At 49.0% G+C, this 22,325-nt stretch overlaps 10 protein-coding genes across 10 annotated transcripts; 6 read left to right on the forward strand and 4 right to left on the reverse strand.

Moving 5' to 3' along the window:
* Window positions 1-111: 111 nt before the first annotated feature.
* N7510_003259 (NADHX epimerase) lies at window positions 112-1,077 on the reverse strand (the record flags this gene model as incomplete). The annotated part of the gene is made up of 4 exons (XM_056975186.1): window positions 112-638; window positions 705-770; window positions 838-946; window positions 997-1,077. The coding sequence occupies 4 exons, from the start codon at window positions 1,075-1,077 to the stop codon at window positions 112-114; spliced, it is 783 nt and encodes a 260-aa protein (XP_056835142.1).
* A 210-nt stretch (window positions 1,078-1,287) lies between these two features.
* Window positions 1,288-1,883, forward strand: N7510_003260 (mitochondrial 37S ribosomal protein bS16m; the record flags this gene model as incomplete). Its single annotated transcript, XM_056975187.1, has 3 exons — window positions 1,288-1,364; window positions 1,503-1,695; window positions 1,839-1,883. 3 exons carry the CDS (start codon window positions 1,288-1,290, stop codon window positions 1,881-1,883), a joined length of 315 nt encoding a protein of 104 aa, XP_056835143.1.
* Window positions 1,884-3,409: 1,526 nt separating this feature from the next.
* On the forward strand, window positions 3,410-5,230 carry N7510_003261 (uncharacterized protein; the record flags this gene model as incomplete). Its single annotated transcript, XM_056975188.1, has 1 exon — window positions 3,410-5,230. One exon carries the CDS (start codon window positions 3,410-3,412, stop codon window positions 5,228-5,230), a length of 1,821 nt encoding a protein of 606 aa, XP_056835144.1.
* Window positions 5,231-6,463: 1,233 nt separating this feature from the next.
* Window positions 6,464-7,810, forward strand: N7510_003262 (mitochondrial 37S ribosomal protein mS45; the record flags this gene model as incomplete). The annotated part of the gene is made up of 2 exons (XM_056975189.1): window positions 6,464-6,916; window positions 7,127-7,810. The coding sequence occupies 2 exons, from the start codon at window positions 6,464-6,466 to the stop codon at window positions 7,808-7,810; spliced, it is 1,137 nt and encodes a 378-aa protein (XP_056835145.1).
* Window positions 7,811-8,563: 753 nt separating this feature from the next.
* On the reverse strand, window positions 8,564-11,656 carry N7510_003263 (uncharacterized protein; the record flags this gene model as incomplete). The annotated part of the gene is made up of 1 exon (XM_056975190.1): window positions 8,564-11,656. The coding sequence occupies one exon, from the start codon at window positions 11,654-11,656 to the stop codon at window positions 8,564-8,566; it is 3,093 nt and encodes a 1,030-aa protein (XP_056835146.1).
* Window positions 11,657-12,579: 923 nt separating this feature from the next.
* Window positions 12,580-14,029, reverse strand: N7510_003264 (DUF3712 domain-containing protein; the record flags this gene model as incomplete). Its single annotated transcript, XM_056975191.1, has 4 exons — window positions 12,580-13,023; window positions 13,085-13,209; window positions 13,275-13,699; window positions 13,764-14,029. The coding sequence occupies 4 exons, from the start codon at window positions 14,027-14,029 to the stop codon at window positions 12,580-12,582; spliced, it is 1,260 nt and encodes a 419-aa protein (XP_056835147.1).
* A 563-nt stretch (window positions 14,030-14,592) lies between these two features.
* Window positions 14,593-15,522, forward strand: N7510_003265 (oxygenase MpaB family protein; the record flags this gene model as incomplete). Its single annotated transcript, XM_056975192.1, has 1 exon — window positions 14,593-15,522. One exon carries the CDS (start codon window positions 14,593-14,595, stop codon window positions 15,520-15,522), a length of 930 nt encoding a protein of 309 aa, XP_056835148.1.
* Window positions 15,523-16,313: 791 nt separating this feature from the next.
* N7510_003266 (ankyrin repeat domain-containing protein) lies at window positions 16,314-17,624 on the reverse strand (the record flags this gene model as incomplete). Its single annotated transcript, XM_056975193.1, has 1 exon — window positions 16,314-17,624. One exon carries the CDS (start codon window positions 17,622-17,624, stop codon window positions 16,314-16,316), a length of 1,311 nt encoding a protein of 436 aa, XP_056835149.1.
* A 1,591-nt stretch (window positions 17,625-19,215) lies between these two features.
* Window positions 19,216-21,928, forward strand: N7510_003267 (Zn(II)2Cys6 transcription factor; the record flags this gene model as incomplete). The annotated part of the gene is made up of 4 exons (XM_056975194.1): window positions 19,216-19,932; window positions 20,182-20,801; window positions 20,880-21,068; window positions 21,136-21,928. The coding sequence occupies 4 exons, from the start codon at window positions 19,216-19,218 to the stop codon at window positions 21,926-21,928; spliced, it is 2,319 nt and encodes a 772-aa protein (XP_056835150.1).
* A 155-nt stretch (window positions 21,929-22,083) lies between these two features.
* On the forward strand, window positions 22,084-22,305 carry N7510_003268 (monooxygenase; the record flags this gene model as incomplete). Its single annotated transcript, XM_056975195.1, has 1 exon — window positions 22,084-22,305. The coding sequence occupies one exon, from the start codon at window positions 22,084-22,086 to the stop codon at window positions 22,303-22,305; it is 222 nt and encodes a 73-aa protein (XP_056835151.1).
* Window positions 22,306-22,325: the final 20 nt, after the last annotated feature.

Consider the following 22,325-nt stretch of genomic DNA (forward strand, 5'->3'; position numbering starts at 1 on the left):
AATGGGTTCTCGCATAGACAAGATACACAACACCCCATATGATAAATGCAAGCAAGTCAGTCATTTAGCAAATCCTTTGGTTTTTATTTCTCTCCGTAATATGCGCAATGATTACAGCCTCCCCTCCGCATCCACCCCAGTCTCCAACACCTGCTCAATCCCGGGATACTGCGGACAATCCAGCCCATATTTTTCCGTGATAGACTTCGTCAGGAACCTCCCCCCAATAAAATGCCGTCCACGGTAATACTTCACACATGGCTTCGGCGCGGTCAAACTAATCAGCGCCTGTGGCATGAACTTAGCCCCCGGTCCCTCCTTCGGCGGTCCGCTCTGTATATCCCACGAGCTAGGTGCGTCAACGCTCAGCACGGGGACAGACGAGGCCTCGATCTGCGAGATGATCTCCCCGAAGGGAGCGCGGAGTGGCCCGCCGAAGGAGAAGCCGAAGATGGCGTCGACGAGGAAGGTCGTTGAGCTGAGCGCGCCGGCGAAGTCTGTTGTGAAAGGGACGGAGAGGTTGTGTAGTTGTGTTTTCAGGCGCTGGTACAGCTCATTTTTACCTTCTTTGGGGTAGTACACGGTGGGTGTGTAGCCGTACTGCGCTAGGTGGCGTGCTGCTACGAGGCCGTCTCCGCCTGGATGAGTAGTGTTAGACTTGGTAGGGTAGAATCGTGGCTGACTCATGTTCTAAAAGCTCATACCGTTGTTGCCTGGTCCGCACACGACGAGGATGTTCTTGCCCTTGCTCGGTGGATGAACTTTCCATACTGTCGTTGCGATGTGATCAGAATCAGCTACTAACGTAACTTCAGTCGTGTCTATCCAAGAGCTCACCGGCTTGCGAGACCGACAGACCCGCCAGCTCCATCAACTGGTCCAAGGACCAGCCGCCCATGTCCATAAGATCCTTGTCCAGGGAAGCGGCATCTTTGGCTGAAATCGCCTGGCCAAATGTTAGTTTCCAGTGTGTCCAGTCTGTGGTAACATGACTACCTTCAACGACATAGTTGCTGTCTTGGTGTAGTGTCGAACGGCAGAAACGGATATTCGTGGGATCAATGCCGAGCGGAACATCCAGATAGTTGAAACTAAAGTGAGGTTGTATACAATTGCATCATACCAGAGTCCCGAATCCGCGCTAACCCGCATTCGGCATGTCCGGATCAACCATTCTCCGCTAAACTTTCCTTTCCTTTCCAACTCAGCGAGTTTGCGGCATCGCCAACACCACCACCTCCTCCATCTCACTGCCTCCCTTAGCGTCAGGACGGGGCATTCGCCAACATGGTCCTCCGGATTCGGCTGTCTCGCTTCGGCAACAAACACAACCCATTCTACAACATCGTGGTTGCGCAAGCACGGTACGCTTTTTTTTTAATTGCCCTGGCTATTATCATCATCAACGACCTGGCTGCTGCGGCGCCAACGATCCAGACCCTTCAATTCCTTTTCCCGCCTCGAAATCATATGAATTGCGAACTGACGTGCTCTCCACTTAGATCCGCCCGTGGTGCGAAACCCCTCGAAGTCATCGGCACCTACAACCCCATCCCGAAACAGCCGACGAACCTGTACAATGAGAACGCCAACGCGCGCGCATTCAAAGAGGTTGCACTTGACCGGTCACGCACAAAGTATTGGCTAGGTGTAGGCGCGCAACCCAGCGATCCTGTGTGGAAACTCCTGAGCATGGTAAGTAAAGTATTGGCTGGATTGACGATGCGGGTGTGATGAGAGCTGGCCCTTTGGGTGTTGTCCTTTGGTCGTGATGGAGTTCTTGTTGGTACTCGCATTGTTTTGGGGATGTTAGCTAACTCGGGACCTTTCCTCTCTAGGCTGGTTTGGTTGAGCCGAAACCGATTACCCATAACAAGGCTTGAAACTGTCTTGTCTGTCTGTCTGAGCCGGGTAGAGGGCATTGTATGGATATTTTGTGGACGGGTGGATCGTCGGTCGGTAATATCCCAGCTTCTACTGGGGGTCTACTGCGGCTCTACTGCATGCTGATCGCTGCCGAGGCTCTGTCTCTGTGTTATGATTTCTCTATTGGCATTTCTGGCGTTTACGATGATTTCGGCGGGCCCTGTATATTAGACGCCGAACTATACCTCTATTTCTTTTTTGGTGGCTTTGGTCTTTTGCCTATCGTTAAATAACGTACCTGAGGCATAACCGTACCTCGCATGTGCCTTGGCCAGGCACTAACTAGTAATCATCCGTGACGCGCCTATGACCGGTCGAGGCCCGTTTTGGCGGGAACCAAGTGTGTCCCCCGAACAAAGGCCCTTGTGGGCACGGCCCAACCATACCAACCCCAGAGCCCGGCGAATGCCTCGATCAAGCCCAGGCCATCACGCCGCCCACCCAATCCACCGGTTTATTGGCCCGCACTGGAGGATCGCCAGTGTAGAGTTTGCGCTTCCATGGGTCGGGCTGAGAGCAGGAGTCGCGCTCTCCTTAGAAAGCGAAGAAGCTACTAGGCACAATTATGTATTTCGATCGTGACTGACGGATGAACCGCTGCACGCCCATTTTATAGCCTCCCCTCCTCTGTGTTCTGGGGAGAGCCGCCGTTGACGTCTTTTTTGGGGCAGACTCGAGGAATGCACGTTGTGTACATATCGGTACATTCCTGCATAGGGTCTGGCTGCCATGTACGGGGACCCTTCGTAGCGGATTATTGGGGCACGCCCACGTTCTGAAAACGGCACCTGAGGCGTATTTGTGACAGGTATTATACTGTCACATTGCCCCCTGGGTACCTCAGCCCCCGCCGAGTCTAGTATGCTCCGCACAAGTATCGCCCCCTAATACTGTACCATGCTATACCAGTCTATGGTCGCGCGTCGCAGAGGCAAGCGTACCGTGGGTTGTTGCGACCGTTCCGGCCTGCTTTTCTTCCCCCTTCTGCCTCCCTCACTCTCTCATCTCTCTCTCTCTCTCTCTCTTCCCACTCTTTCGCATCATCTCATCCCCATCCGCTTCCCTTTCTCTGCCATCTCTCCATCCACGCCATCTCCCACATCCTCTACTCGACGCGACTCTCCATCTCTCTCCTCCAGAAATCACACCTGGTAACCCCCCCAATATCATCCACTCAGTCGCATTCGCCTCCCGCGCAGACTGCATCCGTCCATCCACCAAATCCTCAGCGCGCGAAAAAAAAATCAGCTTTAACCGTGTCGCATCCGATGAGCGATTGTCTCACGCCTTCACCATCCGACTGAATCGGTCATTTTCACCCGTCGCGTTTTCGCATCACGCCTGACTCGAGATCCCTGTTCGCGATCCCTCCGCCCCCGTGCGACCCCCATCGCTGATCCCTTGGGAGGATTATAGAACGGCCATCGTTCTTGTCTGCACAACCACGAACCTAGGTCTTCTGAAAGACGCCACTTTGTGAGGGATGAGCGGCAGCTCCAACCAGTCCACTCGCACGAGTCCAGGCTCTTTTGGAACCACGCAGCGCACTGAATCCGTCTCATCGGGCTCGCCGCCACCGCACCAGTCACTCACTGAGGCGCCTTTGACGGCTCAGCATGCGATGTCGACCGACGTGTACAGCCCGAATGCGTCACAAGCGCCCACATCGCTAAGCAACTCCTTTTCCTACCCTTTCTCCCCTCTCGGTCCGTCAGCGTCGTTGGACACCAGTATGCGCCTAAACGACTCCGACCGCAGCCTCAACGGCCTGGTTCGCGCCAATAGCGGCGGCGCGATCCTGATGCGCAAGCTGCCGCGCAACACGAGCCGCGAAGCACTGCGCAGCATGCTTCTGTTCGCAAAGGATTTCGTCGATGCAGACTTTGTGTCGCTGGACCTGCCGGAGGATAATGGATTTTTGAGCGCGATCGCGCGCTTCAGCACTTTGCCCGCCGCCGAAGAAGCAAGGGCTCTTCTTGATGGGAAGCCAAACTCGAAGAACGACGCCACCATGATCGTGGAAATGTATCCAGGTCCCGTCGGGTCGAACACGCGTCGTAACACAATTGATCATACCGCCAATCGCGGGCTTCTGGGTGGCGTTCCGTCTAACGGCCCCGTCTCGCGTCAATCGTCCAGATTCAACGGTACCTTCCAGAGCCTCGAGCGCCTCTCAGCCGCCAATCCGTCTGCCCAGGCGATCGGCGAAGGCTTGCCCCCCGCCTCAGAGTCCGGATCGCGCCTCCACAGTCTTTTCTCTCCGCAGTCTCCGATCGGAAACGGCGTTGGCGATCTGCCCCGCGTTACCGGAAAGTCCATGATCGATGAAGATCCGGACGAGGAAACGGGAGAGCTGCTCAAGGATCCAGTTGGCTACGCAGAGAATGGTCACTCTGCGTCGGCTTCCGCCCCGCGCCGCTCTACAAACCCCCAGATTCCGGCTGGTCGTTTTGCCAACATGTCTCTGTCAACCAATATGTCCTCACCGCCTCTCCCCGGCTATGCCCCGGGTGGTCACTCCTCGCGCATGGGAAGTGGTGCTTCGGGCTACCCGCCGTCGACCAACCAAGCCCCTGTCGGTGGTGGTCATGGCTATCCATACGGTGCCCAGCACACTCCGCGCCACAGCCTTCCCGCTGCAAACCCGAACGATCTGAATCCGCCATGCAACACACTCTATGTGGGGAACCTGCCGCCCGATACGTCGGAGGAGGAGCTCAAGGCGCTCTTCTCGAAGCAGCGTGGCTACAAGCGACTCTGCTTCCGCAACAAGCAGAATGGCCCCATGTGTTTTGTGGAATTCGATGAGGTGGCCATGGCAAGCAAAGCGCTCAACGAACTGTACGGCTACAAGTTGTCCAATAGCGTCAAGACCGGCATTCGTCTAAGTTTCTCGAAGAATCCGCTGGGTGTGCGCTCGGGTCAGCCCGGCAGCATGAGCACTGCCAATCCCCTGTCTGCACCGGGCGCGGTTCCTGGCGGTAGCAGCCTGGGAGGCATGCACAACCACATGTTCTCCGCTGTGAACGGCCCGCCCCCTGGCCTCGCTGCTCCTCCCGGTCTCAACGTGCCGATGCAAGTGCGCAACGGCGGAGGAGCCATGCACCCACCTGGCAACCCCCACGCAGGCATGGTGGGCAACGGCTCGTTCAACCCTAACTCCGGCTTAGGAATCCGGACCAACGGGGTGAATTCGATGATGATGTCACCTCCTCCTCCTCCTGGAAGCGGAGCGGGCAACAACGCGGCGCCGAATATGAACGGCTACAATTCCTTCTACCCCGACTACATGATGGGTCGCTAAACCCCTTGTCTTCAAGAAGCATTATATCTTCGATAATGTCCGGCATGTTTTGACGAACTGGGGTATCAGGCGCATTGGGGGACTACTTTCCTTTTCTATTCGCGAGCTAGATCAGCATTCGGCGGCTGCATACCTCTCGGGAGTATTGTTTTTGATCTTATGGATGATGTGTTTTTTGGCTCTTTGTCTTTTTGCATGGGAACCCGGGCGCTTCTCTTTTCACAGTTTGCCTTTCTATTCGCTTGGGAGGATTGCATTTCAGGTCATTGATAAGTTTGTATTCCTATCTGTTCGATGCGCTCGAGCAAGGCGATCGATTCCATGTTCGCTTTTTGTCACCCTCATACCCTTGTGTTTATTTTTATTTTTTGTTCTTGTCTTGCTTGCTCATTTCTTTCTTCACACGCCTACATCCTAGGTCTGTGGCAGGACGCGTCGTTGTGTCCGGCTAGCCTGGGGTCTCTGATCCTCCCTGTTGTTCTACTGTGATTCCCCCTCTTTTACATTCATCTGCAGGATCCTTATTATTGTTGCATTGTCACGCGCGGGCTGGAATGGATCTTGCGTTTTGTCTTATCCTGTTTGCGAGTACGGAAGAATGGTCTAATGTCGGCTTTAATATCTTTTTCTTTCCATTTTCTCCCCCACTGGCATGAGCTACTGGATTCCGTGGTCCTCGCTCGACATTGTCGCTGGCGTTTCTCGGTATGGTCTTTGCCGCCATAAAAAAACCTGTCGTATTTCTCCTAGCGACGGGGCAGACGGCGTCCGGCTCTCATGTTTGGTTTCCAATTTGCGCATTTGCTCGGGGAGTAGCTTGCATTGCTTCGCTCGATGGCTTTCCGCTGTATTAACTGCTATCACTTGACCTTTTTTACCAAATCTCCCATCTTGCTTGTTGGCACTGATAAAGATACAGTTCCTTCTATCTGTACTTTATACACAAATGGACTGCTGCACCAGAACCAAGCTCAGAAACCGGCTATCGACTTTTGATGTATTTATTCCGTACATAATGTTAAGGGCTTTGTAATCACGTGATCTAGTGGGAAAACTTCTTCCTCCGCGGTTCCCCTGCACTTCCAAACACCTCGTCCACCTCGCGGCCACCAAACCCATTTCTTCTCAACTGGGTCAATGGTGGTGATATCTCTTCGTTTTTAATCTTTTTATCTCTTCTTTTCTTCTTTCTTCATTCTTTTTCAAACCATTGCTGCCACAATTCCCTTCAAGATGCCACCCCGGATACAAAGCCGGCGTGTGTCCAACACCCTCCTCCCCTACCTTTCCTCCTCCTCCTCATCTCCAGCCTCTCACTCCTCCCTTCTTACTTCCCGCCAATTCTCAAGCACACCAGCACAGCAGACCAAGCTGCGCCGAGAAATGTTCGCATGGCTCAACACCACGGGAGCCACACTGAAACACCACGTCCCCGGCGAGACCAACTATGTGACCGGGGTGGTCAGAAACGTCATGAGCGATGGCGGCTCGAAACTCCCATTCCCTAACAATCCTAGTTTTTTCAGCGAACCCGTCTTGAGCGAGGAGCTGCGCAATGAGATCTATGCGCGTGTCACGAAGCAGCAGAAGAGTATTCGCGCTGTCAGTGTCGATATGGGGATCGATATGAATCGTGTGGCCGCCGTGGTGAGATTAGTCGAGTTGGAGAAGAGGCAAAGAGCTCAGGTATGCATTTTTCTCCCTTATTTTTCTTGCCCCCCATCCATCCTCCTTCATATGATGAGACACAACAAAATCGATTAGTCTTGAAGACATCGGGCATTACTGCCTGACTGGTTAAAACTCCCTTTGTTGCTGAAAATTGCTGTCACCGTTCGGGATTTGTTTCGCTGTATTGATATTCGTGTGACAATGACTGACTGACTTTCAAATCAGGGAAAACCACTGGCCCTGCCCTATGCACGGGCAATCCACGAAATGGTCCCTGTCACACCGCTCTCCCAAGATGGCGAGCGACAAACTTACCACGAGCCCATCAACGACCTCCCCACCCACCCATCGACCGGCGCTCAGATCTTCTACCCGGTGCCTGAGTCGCGAAAATTCACCCGCGTAGACGCCGGCCGAGTCTTCTCCGGCGCTCCGGCAATGGACCATGAAACAGCAGCGAAGATCTCCCACCCATCCGACCTAGCCGAGGGCATAATGGAGAAGCCCAACTCAATTGAATGGGTCGGCAAGGGTGACAACGCCCGCCAGGTGCTGCAGCCCGCGGATGTGCGCATTCCGCATCCACAACTAGTCAACTTCGAGATCGATCGCATCAACGAACCTCTCGCCCGCCGGGAGCGCGCAGAGCGCCAGGCCCAGCGGATCAAAAAGCAAGATGAATTGGAGCAGAAGCGTCGCGAGCGCGCCCAGGCGCGCCGCCAGGACCGTATCGCTAAGGTCGAGCCTGCGGATTCGCGCTTTGAGTATCGCTTCCATGATACTGTCGTTAGCAAGGAGACTACTGGTCCTCACGGCAAGGGTCACCTCGCTCCCGGTCGGAGGTATGGAGTGCCTTCTGAGGATCGGAAGCGCGGTATCGTCAAGATTCCGACTCGTGTGGGGGCGTGATTTTACCATGGCGTGGTAGTCGGACTCTGGTTGGATGCCTCCGGCTGTACTTGTACTTGTATATGTAAATGGAGTTTTGTCAATCTATTCAGACATACGGAAGGTACCATTGTTATGGGTGGCCTGCAATAAATGACCTCAGGTCATCTTCTCAATCTACAACATTTCGAAGGTGTGTTTTTCTCATAATAATCGGTACATCTAACAGGTCTGTCTGAGCATTTATACCGGTTTGTTTTGGGTTTCTCATGGCTGTCTATATTTCCACATAAATATATATTGTTGAACATCATTTTGTCTATATCTATACTCCCATACTAAGGGTAGCAACATACAGAGAACTCAAACTCACAGTCAAAGGCAAAGTTATTTTGAGGATAGGAAACTGCTTTCATCCGTCCCAACAAGTACAGTAAAAGTTTTCCTATTTTGGGGGTTTAACTTGTAAACGGAGAGCCTAAAATATCAGACATTAAAGTTTCCAATTATGGCTGGCGCAACCAATGTGAGCTGGCCAATCAGAAGAGTTTCATGCGGAGTTCGGGCTAGCTTTACTAACATTATGAACATTTAAAATGAAAAAAGAGACGTTTCGACATTAAAACATAACATAGATCTGCTCTCTCATGTACTAGTCGAGTACCAAAGATTCATATCTTTCATGCCTTCTGGCCAATGCTGACTATGAGCCTCCTATACCTTGTCCCAGAGAGCCCAGGAGAGAAGTCACTACGGGCAGCAGCTGTGAAATGTTCAGTTAGTTAGAGATGGATAATTTGATAAAAGCTGACCTACCGCGGCCACAGCCTTCACTAAAGGAATCAAGTTTTGTACGAGTGTTGTCAGAATATTGCCCGTGAAGATTGGCAAAACCGCCTTTGCGAGGCCCGGTATTGAAGCCAGGACTTTCCCAACATCGTTAATAAATTCGGGAGTCAGGATGTTGACCAGGTCATTGACAAGTTTTGAAATGTAATCGCCATTCAACAATGGGAGAAGGTCATCCAAAAGTTTTGGTACCGCATCAAGGATCGAAGTAACTGCATTGCTAGCTATGACAGATAGCAAGCTCTGCACTATGTCTGGAACGGTGTTGAGGACCGTTCCAATGTCATTCATGAGCGTTGGCTTTAAGAGATCTTTGGCAATGTTTTCTCCTGGCACAATGATGTCCTTGTGGAACAACGGCAACATATCATTGAGAAGAGGCGGCAAAGTTCCTATCAGTCCACCCACATCTTGAATCACATCGGCTGTGAATACCGTAGAGAGCAAATTCTCCACTGGAGAAAGTAGGTCATTTCCGAAGACTGGAACCACGCTATGAAGCAGTTGTGGGGCTGCACTGAGCACTGTTTCCACATCCTTGATAAATTGTGGCGTAAGAAGCGCGGTAACCATGTCGACCAATGATTTGATAAGATTGCCATTCAACAGAGGGAGTATATCCTGGATAATCGAAGGGACAGCTTGGAGCACAGATTCAACAGAGGAGATGAGGTCCTTTGTCAGAATCTTGGGAATGAGATTTTCAATTGGTGGAATCAGTGGCAATAGAGCATTCAATATCCCTGGCACTGCAGCGAGAACCTTCTTAATCTCACTGATGAAGTTGGGCGTAAGAGTGTCGACGATCAAGCTTTCAAGTGCTGGTAATAGTGGTAACAGTCGATCCACAAGCCCTGGCACTGCATTGATGACCGATTCAAGGACACTGATCAAATCTGGAGTTACAACCTTCTTGATCAAGTCTTCGATCGACGGGATGAGAGGAAGAAGGGTGTTGAGAAGAACAGGTACTTGTCCAAGCAATGACTTGATGTCCTGTATGAAAGCAGGTGTCAAGACTTCTTTGATGAGATTTTCAGCTGTCGGCAAGAGGGGCAAAACAGCTTTAAGAAGGCCGGGCAGTCCGTCAATTGCTTGACCAAGTGTGTCAATCACGTCAGGAGTGAGGATTTCTTTGATAAGCTCCACAACCTTTGGAACCAGTGGCAGCAGATTGCTTAGCAGCCCAGGAACTTGTTTTAATAACGACGTGACGTCTTTCAGAAGCTGAGGTGTCAAGACTTCTTTGATGAGATTTTCAGCTGTCGGCAAGAGGGGCAAAACAGCTTTAAGAAGGCCGGGCAGTCCATCAATTGCTTGACCAAGTGTGTCAATCACGTCAGGAGTGAGGATTTCTTTAATAAGCTCCACAACCTTTGGAACCAGTGGCAGCAGATTGCTTAGCAGCCCAGGAACTTGTTTTAATAATGACGTGGCGTCTTTCAGAAGCTGAGGTGTCAAGACGTCCTTGATCAAACCCTCAAGTGGGTCGAGAAGAGGAACTATCTGCTTGATGATGGGCGGTAATGCGCTGATAAGTGCTCCAATCTCTTTGATGAACTCGGGGGTTAGGATTTCTTTCAAGAGGTTGCCAATAGGTTGGATGATGGCTGAGCTCAAGAGAGGCAAGAAATCATGTAAGATGGGGGGCAAATCTTTGAGCAAAGTGCGGATGTCATCGATAAACTCCTTTGTCAAAAGACTCGTCAGAGCATCTTCCAGTGGCTTTACAAGAGGCAACAGGTCATTGATAATTGAGGGTAGACTCTTTAAGATAGGCTTGATTTCACTGATAAATTCCGGTGTCAAAATGTCGGTGATGAGATCTTCAAGTGGCTTGACTAAAGACAGAAGGTCCTTTAGAAGAACCGGCAAGTCGTTGACCAATGAAGCAAGTTCCTTTATGAGATCTGGCGTCAAAATCTCTTTGAAAAGGTTGATGAGTGGGTTTATGACATCCGAGCCAAGAAGGGGTATGATTTCTTCCAGGATTGGCGGTAATTTATTCAATAGGCTGTCGATTTCATTGATGAAATCTGGGGAGACAATGGTTTTGACAAGATTCGAGAGAGTTCGTATTGTGTCGTTTCCTAGGGCTGGCTGAAGATCGTGAACGAGCGGTCGCACGGCACTGAGTATTGACGACAAGTCGTTGACAAATTGCGGTGTTACATTTGTTGTGATCAGAGACTCAATTGCTTTCAGCAATTCCGGATTCAAAATAGGCATAAGACCATCAAGGATTGACGGGAATGCTTTGAGGAAGTCTTTCATATCGTTACTTGTCAAAATTTTGACGATCTCTTCTATGATCGGCGGAAGAGCAATGATATCCTGGATGATGTTGTCGATGTCGTGAAGAAAAGTGCCGTTCTGAAAGATAGACCAAAAGTCATCTCCATTTGTTGAGGAAAGTAATGGCTTGAGCCCTGCAATGGTGCTAATCATTGCTTTGGTATCGTTCACGGTTCCGTCGTCGAAAAAGCTCGAGGCCTGACTGACCAAGCCGCTGGCATCTTTAACAAAAGTGGGAGTAAAAAGACTGCCAACATTCTTCATAATAGTTTCTGCTTCGGAGATCATGGACTCCACTGATCCATCCGAACCGCTGTCGCCCAAAATACCAGACAAGGCATCCCCAAGGCTTCCAAAGGCTCCACTGTCACCAGATGAGCTTGAAACAGTTGGATGTGACTGTGGAATTGAACTAGATTCAGTTGTAGTCAATGTATCTAATGAAGTCGTCATTGTACCGGGAACTTCATCTGGAATTGCTTGCGTGACCTTGTTTACAATTGAAGATATGATACCCTCCCCGGGGGTTTTAGGAGAGTCATGGGCCGTTTTGACCTCTCCAACGAGACCATGCTCATTATTTAAAGGCTCATTGACTCCGCCCGTTGCAACCGCACCAATACTGTTGAGGGAGGATGTCGTTTGCTTGACTTCGTTTTGGCTTGATAGAGATGCAGCAATGCTTGCAGCCAGCAGTGGGATCAGAGAAGGAAAAATTCTCATTTTCAATAAATCTGACTGGCAGTTCGAGAGCAGTCGCGTGGGAAAATCCTGACTGCATCAAGAGCAAGTAGGGTAAGTTACAGCATTTATTAAAGCTATAGGATTAGTTGACTCTGTTGGTCCTCTCCAGTTACCGAGGACCAACAGCACTGTGATTTTCTTCCTTCCGTGATGTGGTCATTCAGAAACTCGCCTGTGATATCCAGATAGGTTAACCGACCGTACTAGTTTGACCTTTTTCCTAGAAAACTGTACTTTTTAGGAGCTAGTGCAAATATCACCGATGTAGTTATAGCACCGTTACGCTAGCTTGATCATAACACCCAATCGGCTAGGATGAGTGGTCCGAGACAAGGTCGATCAATATTCGGTTTTTTACCTATTTTGCTCCCTTCGTCCTTCGGATCTAGATTAATATCCCGAAACTAAAACTGTCATGATCCATTTCACAAAATTAACTAGGTAAAGCTCGGTTAGCCTTGCCTCGGACCGCTCGCGGGGTATGGGGAGAGATCTGTGGAGAAAAATGGGGTAAAAAGGATTTGACCTAGTTCATGCATACGATGCCCCGCTGATCCAGCATGGAGAGAAAGATTAATTGATTAAAATGGTATGTGTTGAAGGAACATTCGTCACATGAAGCATGCACTGCAATCAGTTGGGTAAGTAGCATGCGATTCCCGTAGCCTGGCGGCCCACAACACAGGTCGGAAATGTAACATGATGACTTGGGGACACCGTTCGGCGGATTAGATAGTAAGCCCATAACATATGCTTATTAGTTTTTTAAATGGGAATCGTGTACGGGCGGCTACATGTTGAAATAGTAATTCGGCTTCAGCTGCTAAATTTAATAGGCAAAGCTAGAATACTGTAGACTAACGGGCCCAAACACATTTTCCCTGAACGAAATGTTAATAGAACTAATGGTCCTCTCGAATCATTCTCGTGTGACCATTTGTCGAATACATCTTGGGGCTACTCGATAAATCGAGGCCTTCAAGCGCACTCGTTACATTCTGCATTGCCCCGGGATTCGATGATACTAACTGACCGATGCTGCCAAATAGCACCTTGAGAATCGGCACATTTGCAGTCACAGTTAGGTGGTTTAATACCTGTTCAAAATAGGGTATATGTAGGTCGTCATAAATTGTCGACTTTCCAGAGGCTGAAAGCAATAACTGCCCTTCACTAAGAGAGCTTGACTCTGCTTCGAGAAGCTCTCCAAGGTGGCTGATGGCATTGCTGATGTTCAATGCTCCACGTAATGGAACTGTGTTGTTTCCAGGCTTCAAGAATACATTGTTGATAGTTCCGGTCCCCAAAACGAGGTCGCCAACTTTCAAATTGAGAGTGACATTCCCCTATCCAGATAATCAGTTCATAAGTCCGATAGATAAAGACACATATGCAAAACGATATTACCAAAGCAAATGTGACCACGGAGTAATTTGGTATTGTTGCGCTTCCGAGGAGATCAGTCCCATCGTCCTCCGGTGGAAGAGCCAGTCTGGCTGAATTGATGGCAAAACCACTCAGCTTATCAAGTCCTATAGGGTTAGAAGTTTAGCAGGGCAAAGTATGTAGCCGAATAGAGTGATAGCAAATGCTGTACCATTCAGTTTAATATCTTTATCCAGTTTCAACGGTATTTTTAATTTCCCCAAGTGGGCAGTCGTCTTCCCGTAGGCTGATAGAGTAAATCCCTTGGAGTAAACGGCGTTTGACAGGAACTTCGTAAACTGATCCTCATCTAAAATTTTCGTTGTTTGTTGGGAAACATCCACAGCTGATTTCCCTTTGAGATGAATTGGCCCTAGTGGGACTATCACATATGGCTGCATTGGCTTGACATCGCGATTAAACAAGCTCAGATTGAATTGATCTATTTGCACACTCAACCCAAGTGGAACATCAAGAGTTGCAGCAAGAGAAAATGTGATAGTGCTCGGAGTTGGTCTAATGACCTCTGCCGAACGAATTGGGATGCTGGCATTATCCACCAGTCTTTGTGCGATAGCCGGAAGAATGATAAGGAAGCTGGGATACACTAGTTAGCCATGAGTCTCACTTTATAAATCTTATCGACGGACGAGGAACTTACAAGAGGGGCAAAAAAATTGCTAGAAAGATAACTCCAAGTAATCCATAGCAGAGCCAGTACCGTTTATAGTGCTTCCATATCCTGGCCCAGAAACCTCGGGGATTCCTACTAGTTGAATCCTTGGGTTTTGGCCCTATGTGCATTCCGGCACCGGACGCTCGAGATTCCTTAGCAATTTCGTCATCTCCACAGGATGACTCTGAGTCCACAGACAATTTGCGGGCACCTATACCATCGAACGGTCGATGGGATTCTCCAATAGGCATAATTGTCAAATTCTTTGAAGATCTGGTGTCTTATCTTCTGTATGGCTGAAAGGAAGAATGAAGTGCTAAAGGCCGAGATGGTGTGGGGGGTCTTCTAAAAGCGTTTTTATTGTTTGTTATATGTTTTAGAACAATCATGAAAGTAAAACTTTCATCAACTCCTTCGGTTAGGTGTCTACATACTAACCGTGCGGGGAACCCCAGATCCCATTAACCTAAAAGACCATGAGACAGTCACCTCGCAGAAGGCTGCATGTGTTGGATCCACTTTCGCTACACCTAAAACGAGAATCAGTAGACTCGCTCCTTCGCTACCATAATAGGGCTTTTGCAATAATGCATGCTACCGCGGGAGCATCTGCGCCTCGGACCGTCCACCACGGCAACCCCTCAGAAACTTATCAACCCTTTCCCGTGGTTTGCAATCTGGGAGGTGAGCTACTACTACAGCTTGCTGCTTGGAACTATTTAATACTTTTGTTTACTGAGTCGATGAACGGATCAATCTTCCCTCCCTGAATCACTAAACTGACCAAAACATTATCTATTCAAAACTGGTAACTATGGACGAGATGACCGAGAAGCCCAGCACGGCCACAGCCGATCTTCAAGGATCAGCGCAGTTAGACCGATTGAATACTCCAGAGCCCCGGCAGTCAAAATTCTTTGAGCAAAAACATCTGGGTGTTGTCCCCGAAGATGACCTGCTCGATTCTCTGCAGAATTCCCAACAGGTGCAGAAAGTCGTTCGAGAAGGCATCCTGCTAGCGGCGGGAGCCGCAGCAATTTTGTTACAGGTTGCTATGCCAGGGGTCGCCAAGGGCGTAGACAACCATAGCAGTTTTGCCTACAGCCCGTTGCGTCGACTTCGGACTACCCTCACATTTGTCTACTGCATGGCATACGGCACAAAAGAGGAGAAGAAAGCGGTTATTACAATGGTCAATCGAGCTCATGCAGAGGTGCAAGGGTCCGACTATTCTGCAGATGATCCCGAACTCCAGGTATGGGTTGCCGCTACTCTCTATGCCAGCGGAATTTACATGTACGAAGAGATATATGGAGAAATGGAGCCGAAAAAGGCAAATCATATATACCAGGAATTTTCGGTCCTGGCTGTGTCTCTTCGCGTGCCCCCGGAGAAGTGGCCAAAGAATCGGAAGGCTTTCTGGCGATACTGGGATACTACGGTGGCTGGGCTGGAGATCACAGCTCACGCACAAAGCATTGCGAAGGATCTTCTTTACAACAAGCATTTGTTCTTGCCTCTGCGGATGGGTCTGCCGATCGTCCGCATAATGACAGCTCAAATGCTTCCAGACCATGTCCGCGAAGGATACGGTTTGAAAACGAGCAGCACTCGGCGAACATTCTACAAATCAGTTATGCTTGGAGCCAAGGTCGCTTACCCAATTATCCCGAGGTTCATTCGCACTATACCTATGAAATATTACATGAGGGACATGCGCCGTCGATTGCGGAATATGGCCTAGCGGTGTTGACATGTCTTGAATGATCTTCACTGTTCTTTGCTCTCCTTGCGTTTTTCCCGTTAAATTCTTTTTTTGTGTTCCTATACATTTTGTATTCTTTACGATCAACAACAATAGGAGAGTCTCTCATATCGTGAGCCTTCTCTTTATCCTCCTCATTTGGATAAAGATTATACATGTGTTGTCATGTAGAAGATTAGCATCGAAAACCCTCAGGTACCCACGATTTGTTCTAGGCTGCTACAGTACTTCCGGAAACCGGTGTCACCACTTACACTCTTCGACTCTTTCTCGAACCCTATGCCAAGATGCGCTATTTCGTGTATAGAGTAGTTGAATCGTAGCAAAAGTTTCCGTACGTCATGGCTACAGGTACGCAGAGAACATGATTACATCGTACTTGTAAAAAACTGTACAATGAGCTTCGAGGTGGGATTTATTCCTAGATTTATGGATTCAAATGCAAATCATTGAACCAGCGACAGGATACGTCACGATCTGGCACGCTGTCTCCTTGTACTACCTGCCTTTGCATTTCTCCCGCAAAACAAATTACACAGACGGGGTGATCTTCCGTATGGAATAAAGACCATTCACAAGGTTTGAGGACAAATTAAACAAAACATAGGGATGATACCGGGCATGCAAGATATCTATTTCCTGACTTCGAATTTTGGCACGGTGGATACTGGTGGTATCATTGCAGATGCAATTCCATAAGTATATTGGTGGGATATTCCTCTAAGCTCATGGAGGAGAGATAATATCTACCTAGCTAGTAAATTTATTATTCATGCCATCTTTCCCTGTTTACCTCCACCATCGATAAGAATCTGCTGTATCGCCGGAGGGCATTCTCTGGCGAGATCCAGCGGGGTGCGCCCCCGCGCGTCTAGGGCGTTGAGGTCTGCACCCTCGCGGATCAGGCAGCGCACGATTTCCTCCGGGGAGTCTTTTTCAACCTTGTCACTCATACACGTAGGTGAGACCCGCTGCGGAACAGGTTCTATTTTACGCACCAGATTCTCCCTACCGGGCTTGCGACATGTCACCCCCCTGCCACAGATTCCAGTTGGCGGACTTATGGGTATACAGCAAAAGATGGCCGTGTGGAGAAGAGTAAACCCTCTCGTATCTCTCATATTTAGATCCACACCGCTGTCAATGAAGAGCTGCAGAATATCTCCCCGCCGAGCCCTTACCGCACTCGACAGCGTCTCGATATTCGGCGCATAACCGTATTCGAGCAACAGATGCACCGTCTCGACTGTACAGTTGCTAACCAATCTCACAAACCAATCCCCAAATTCATCTCGTGGATAGGTTACTCCACGGTCAAGCAATAGACGCAAAGTATCAATTGTGCCATGAATCGCTTGGTCTAACAGGAAGCCAGGATGACCATTCGCTAAACTTATATCTGCGCCATTATCCAGCAGGAGCTGAACTATCTCTGTTGAGAGATTGCGAGATGATACAGCTCTGTTCAAAGGATACCTTCCCTGCAAGGGAATATTGAGATCTGCCTTGAACTCAACTAACAATTTGAGAAGAGAAATTTGCCCCCTATATATTGCGCAGTGGACCAGCCCACTTTGTTCCATGTCAGGCTCATGGATAGGTGACCCATGCAATAATAAAAGCCGGACCGTGCTCTCATGGCCGGATAACAGGGCATCTACTACCGCCGGCTGGGTTGTGCCCCAGTAACGTGAAGGGAATCCGTGAACATTCGCCCCATGGTTTAGTAGTAAGGCAACTAATTTGTCGTTTCCTGTGTTTGCTGCTATATTCAGGGGTGCCTGCACCTTGAACCACGGCTGGAAAGGTATTTTTGAATGACGAATTGAGAAAATTCCCATGCAGGCGTTCACGTCTGCCCCGTAGTGAAGGAAGTTTTTGACAGCAGCTTCATTGCCCGTGGCAGTGCACCAGAAGAGCCCTTCTTGAAGTTTACTGTCTCGTAGATGGCGCTGGTAAAGATTCGGCAGGAGACGTTTGTAAAGGGAGCGATGAACTTGTAGTAGATGGGCGAGAGCGCTTTCAGGGAGGGAGAGTGCAATGAGCAGGATTAATTCAGTAGGGAGTTCTAATAGCGACATCTTGTAGATAAATAGAAAATCATATAGAGGGAGGATAGATAGAGATGGATGATGCCTTGAAGGTGATAAGAGAAGAGGGATGACAAGAGAAGAGGGATGACAAGAGAAGAGGTATGACGAGAGAAGAGGGATGATAAGAGAAGAGGGCTGAGCACCGCGTCTGTGCGCCGGCCTCGTGCCAGCCAATTAATATCTCGGCCTAGGAAACCTCCGCGGCATGGCTCAATTTTGACATGAACCCCTCAGGATTACGCACAAAAAATACAGATTTAAAATTAGATCCTTACTTACTGCGGTCCGATGTGGATCGAAAACCCCACCCTCAGCAGGAGAGAAGGTTGGTTCGTCACCGCGGAATAGCATTTGTCTTTTGTGAATACCGCGGCTGGAGACCGGAGTTGATTGGGACTAAGGGCATAAGAGTCTTTCGACATTCTTTCTGACCACCGGGCACTGGAGTGCTCCAAGTTGAGGCATAACGTATTTTTACTGTAGCTTGCCGTTGTGAAACGAGGCTGTATTTACGACACGGTTTCAAAACATGCGATTCATGGACTACTCTCGACACAGCAGCCTAATGGCTCTTGAAATTAGGGCTCGAGAAAGAGTCGAAGAGAGTAAGTGGTGACACCGTTTCTCGAAAGTACTGTAACTATATGGTCGAGAAAAAGTTTCTCGACGGATCGAGAAGAGAGGACAAAGTTATAAACCTTCGAAATTATGAACATGTGTCATCATGAAGAAGATAATGTCCCCTCTTGAATAATAGGACCAGTATAGACTACCTTGCGGCGGACCTATTATACCGAAAGGCAATGTTGAGAAACAAAAGTATAGAAAGCGCCCAATTGAAGAAGCTTTGAAATCGGCTTCTGAGACCCCTCCAGACATATGAAAATCAACTTTCTGCATTTTTTAGGCGGCTTCGAGATCAATCTCGTGATTACTCTTCGCGGGGCTGCGCCAGTGTTGACAATGCCTGGTAGCTTTCACATCTTCCATGGCCCTTGAATTGGGAATCTTAAAAACACAAATTTGAGCTTCGTGATAGTAGAGATGCAAGGAGGAGGATTACGGACTTATCTATCTGTCTACTTCACTTAACACAATTGGCACTAGAGCAACTTGGTCTTGAATTAACATAGCTTCTCAGAATTGATTTTTCGGCCTCGGTTGACTTTAATAACGAAGCTCTTCCCCAACGCGCGCAAGCCTCGTGAACGAACCGAGAGCACGGGGGAAGAAGCCCGCCCCACTTGCTCCCTTAGGATATCGGGATGAGCGGACCGAGGAAAGCATCCAATGTGCGGGGCAATGGCACTCCCGAGATTATTTGCACTTGATCAATATCCCAAACTTGACCATTATCGGACCAGTTCCTGATTCTCTCGCTTGGACGGGCGCGCGGTTTTCTGGGGAAGTGTCTGTGCACACTTTAAGAATATTGTGGGGTATCACAATGATCCCCAAGGTGGGAGAGAGTCCTGTCTGTCAACTCCCCGTGGAGAATTCTTGTCTCCTAAAAAGTATCATTCAGACGTCGTTCAGTTATTGTCCTCATCAAACTCAATCCAGAAAATTATTCTTACAAATGTATCAAAACAAAGTGTCTCGACCACCCGAGAGGCGCATTCGAAGAGCAGCTGCGGCTTGCTATCACTGCCATTGGCGTAAAGTACGATGCGATGCAGCACTTTCCGGATACCCCTGCACAAACTGCAAACTGGATGATCGGACTGACTGTACTTTGCGCCCTAACACCACCGCACGCTTCAAAAAACTTCAAAAAGATGATGGCGCATGCTCGCGTCCAAAATCGACAAGAGCGGTTGGCCACCAGCGTGTGAACCCCTCGGTATCCAGTGAGAATGAGTCACCTCCTCAAGCCGAGACCATTCTGCAGGACTCGGGCTATCCTGATATGCAGGCGCAAATGGGCTCAGATTTACTCATTGAAATGCCCGATTCAAGCAACCTGCCTGGTCCGTTTAGCGTGGATACGTCTCAAATGATGATAGGCAATACTGGATTTGCCGTTCCTGGACAGAATTTCCTGGAATTAGAGGGTCTATCTACTCTTCCAATGAGCGAAGTACATATTTTGGCAACAAATGGCTGTCTGGAGATACCACCGAAGCTCGCAATCGATGTGTTCCTTGGAAAGTACTTCTTACTTTTGCACCCCTGCCTTCCTATATTGGATGAGTCGCATTTCTGGAATATTTACCTCCAGTCTAATGACAGTCCAATTGGTTTACCGAAAATTTCCCTTTTCGTGTTTCAAGCAATGCTATTTGCTAGCTGTGCGGTACGTATCCACAGGTGTATCCCCATCTTCGTCGGAATCTTATAAACAACCTAGTATGTACCCATTGAGATCATTCAACAATGTGGCTTTCTCAACATTCATGAGGCCAGAAAGATACTTTACAATCGCGCCAAGGTGGGTTACGACGAATTTTTCACTTTTAGCCCACTATTAGTTCTAGTACTACGGCTCACTTAATACGATGCAATTAATGGATTGGCTAAAAACGTCCGGTGCTTATTTAAACAGGTTCTGTATGACACAGGCTTCGAAAATGATCCCTTAGCCAGAGCTCAAGGTTCTATGCTGCTTACATTTCACACCACGGCGGAAGATCCACAGGCCACAATGACATGGAATCTATGTGCAATTCAAAACGCCATGGTGTTGCGAATCGATACAAATATCCCAGATAATGACCCAAAGAATGTTGCCAAAAAGCGGCTGTGGTGGTCCGTCTTTGTGCGCGACAGAATACTGTGGCTCGGACGTCATCGTCGGCCTCAGTTTATTTCAGCAAATTTCACTCCGAGAATCGGTTATTTGGAGGACGAGGTCTTTTCAGACGAGATCATGTTTTCTGCAGTATATGAGCCAAAGTCTAAGCGCGCGTCTTTGAAGATATTCCAAGCGCAATGTCGACTGGCAATTATTTTGACAGATGTCATATCGATCGCTTTCTCAGCATCAGACGGTTTTGTTCCATGTCTGTCATCCGATGAACTTCATGTAAGTCTCGATAGGATTGGAACGATAAAGAGCAGCCTCGCACGGTGGAAGAACGAGTTCCAAACGTCTTTGCGTCCAACGGACCTCCCACAGCAAGAGACCATTGATATTCTCACTCATCTGACCATGATGCATTGCCAGTAAGCACCAGTGGCTTGGCTGAATGCCAGGAATTGCCAACTTGAGTTGCAAATTTACTAATTACCGATTTCCTTTAGGACTGCCCGCATGGCGCTTGCTCACCATGAAACACTTCTTCTGGAAACACATCGCGAGGTTCTACGAGACAAGTCTACTACAATGCTCTTGGCTATAGCAAAAGAACTGCAAGGCTCTGTGTCTCAAATGACCCAAACAATGGCATATTTTGCCTCCAAGGACTTTACAGAAAACATCCCACTTGGTGTGTAAGTACACTAAATTTGTTTGGTTTATAGCCATGGACGGATTGCTCAGACCTATAAAACTTTACAGACTGGCGTATTGCGGAACTCCCATGGTTCTAGCAGCGATAGATGTCAAACTGTCGTCCTCATATTCGGAGATGCTGGAACGAGGGCGCGCTCTCGACCACTGCTCAGGAGTCGTCACTCAATCTCGAAAAGCCTACGACGTGACAGACTTCTTTTCCGAGGGCACAAATGAGATACTTCATCTTGCGTACACAATCACGAAGAATCTCTTTCTCGAAAATGAAACGCAAGGGAATGCGACATCGACGAGCGAAATCCCTCGATGCTTAGATTCTCACTCTACCGGTGACGAAAAGCAACATGGCGGAATGGTTCCTTCATTTAAACGACTGAAAATTAAAGGCTGGATTGAGGCCTTTCTGAAGTACCCCCGAGCTTACCTTCTATTATCAACGTGTATTGATCAGAGCTTGGCGAGCGGCAGACTTCCACGAGCCGAGTCGCTTCCGCCCCTGGTGCAGGGGACAATATCCATGATTTTGGGATTGCCTAAGCTGCCGTGGACCATCGAGGCGCCCAAGGATTTGATTGATGACCGGGTAGAGACGACAGTCGAAAAACATAACAAACTCCGGAACAACAGTGCTCCAAACACACAAGACCCCTGTCTCAATGACACCTGGTACTGGACGCTGTTGAACAATCTGACTGCTGGCCCAAACAGTTCTGGGGACCTTGGGCTAACTGAAAACTTGATTGGCACAGGCGCAGAGTTTCGGGCCGGTGGCAGCAGAAACTCTCCAGACATCAACCGGGATCTGGATTTCTTTAACTTTGATGCTGCTGGAGCCTGATATCATTGTGGGAGACGGAGCGGTTTGTGGAGGGGATGAAGTCCGCGGATAATTTTTACTGCCAGGAGCTTGTTCAGGTGAGAACGGATACTTGGTATAAGGGGCGGGTGGTTCTTCTGGGGATTGCAGGTTACTGTCCGTCGCCGTTGACGGGGATGGGATCTACAGCTAGCTTTGTTGGGGCTTATGTCCTCGCCGGAGAGATTATGCAACATCCTGGGGATCTGGGCGGTGCGCTGGCAAGCTATGAGGCCGTATTCAGGCCGTTTGTCAATGAGATGCAGACGCTTTATCTGGGATTGGTGCATCTTGCCATGCCCATGTCGCAGTGGGCGATTCGCATACGATGCTACTTTACGGGGGTGTTTGTTCTCTGAAGATTCCTGATTTTATCTCG

The sequence above is a fragment of the Penicillium lagena genome, assembly GCF_028827675.1.
Source record: "Penicillium lagena strain IBT 129212 chromosome Unknown utg000002l_segment0_segment0, whole genome shotgun sequence".
Lineage (NCBI taxonomy): Eukaryota > Fungi > Ascomycota > Eurotiomycetes > Eurotiales > Aspergillaceae > Penicillium > Penicillium lagena.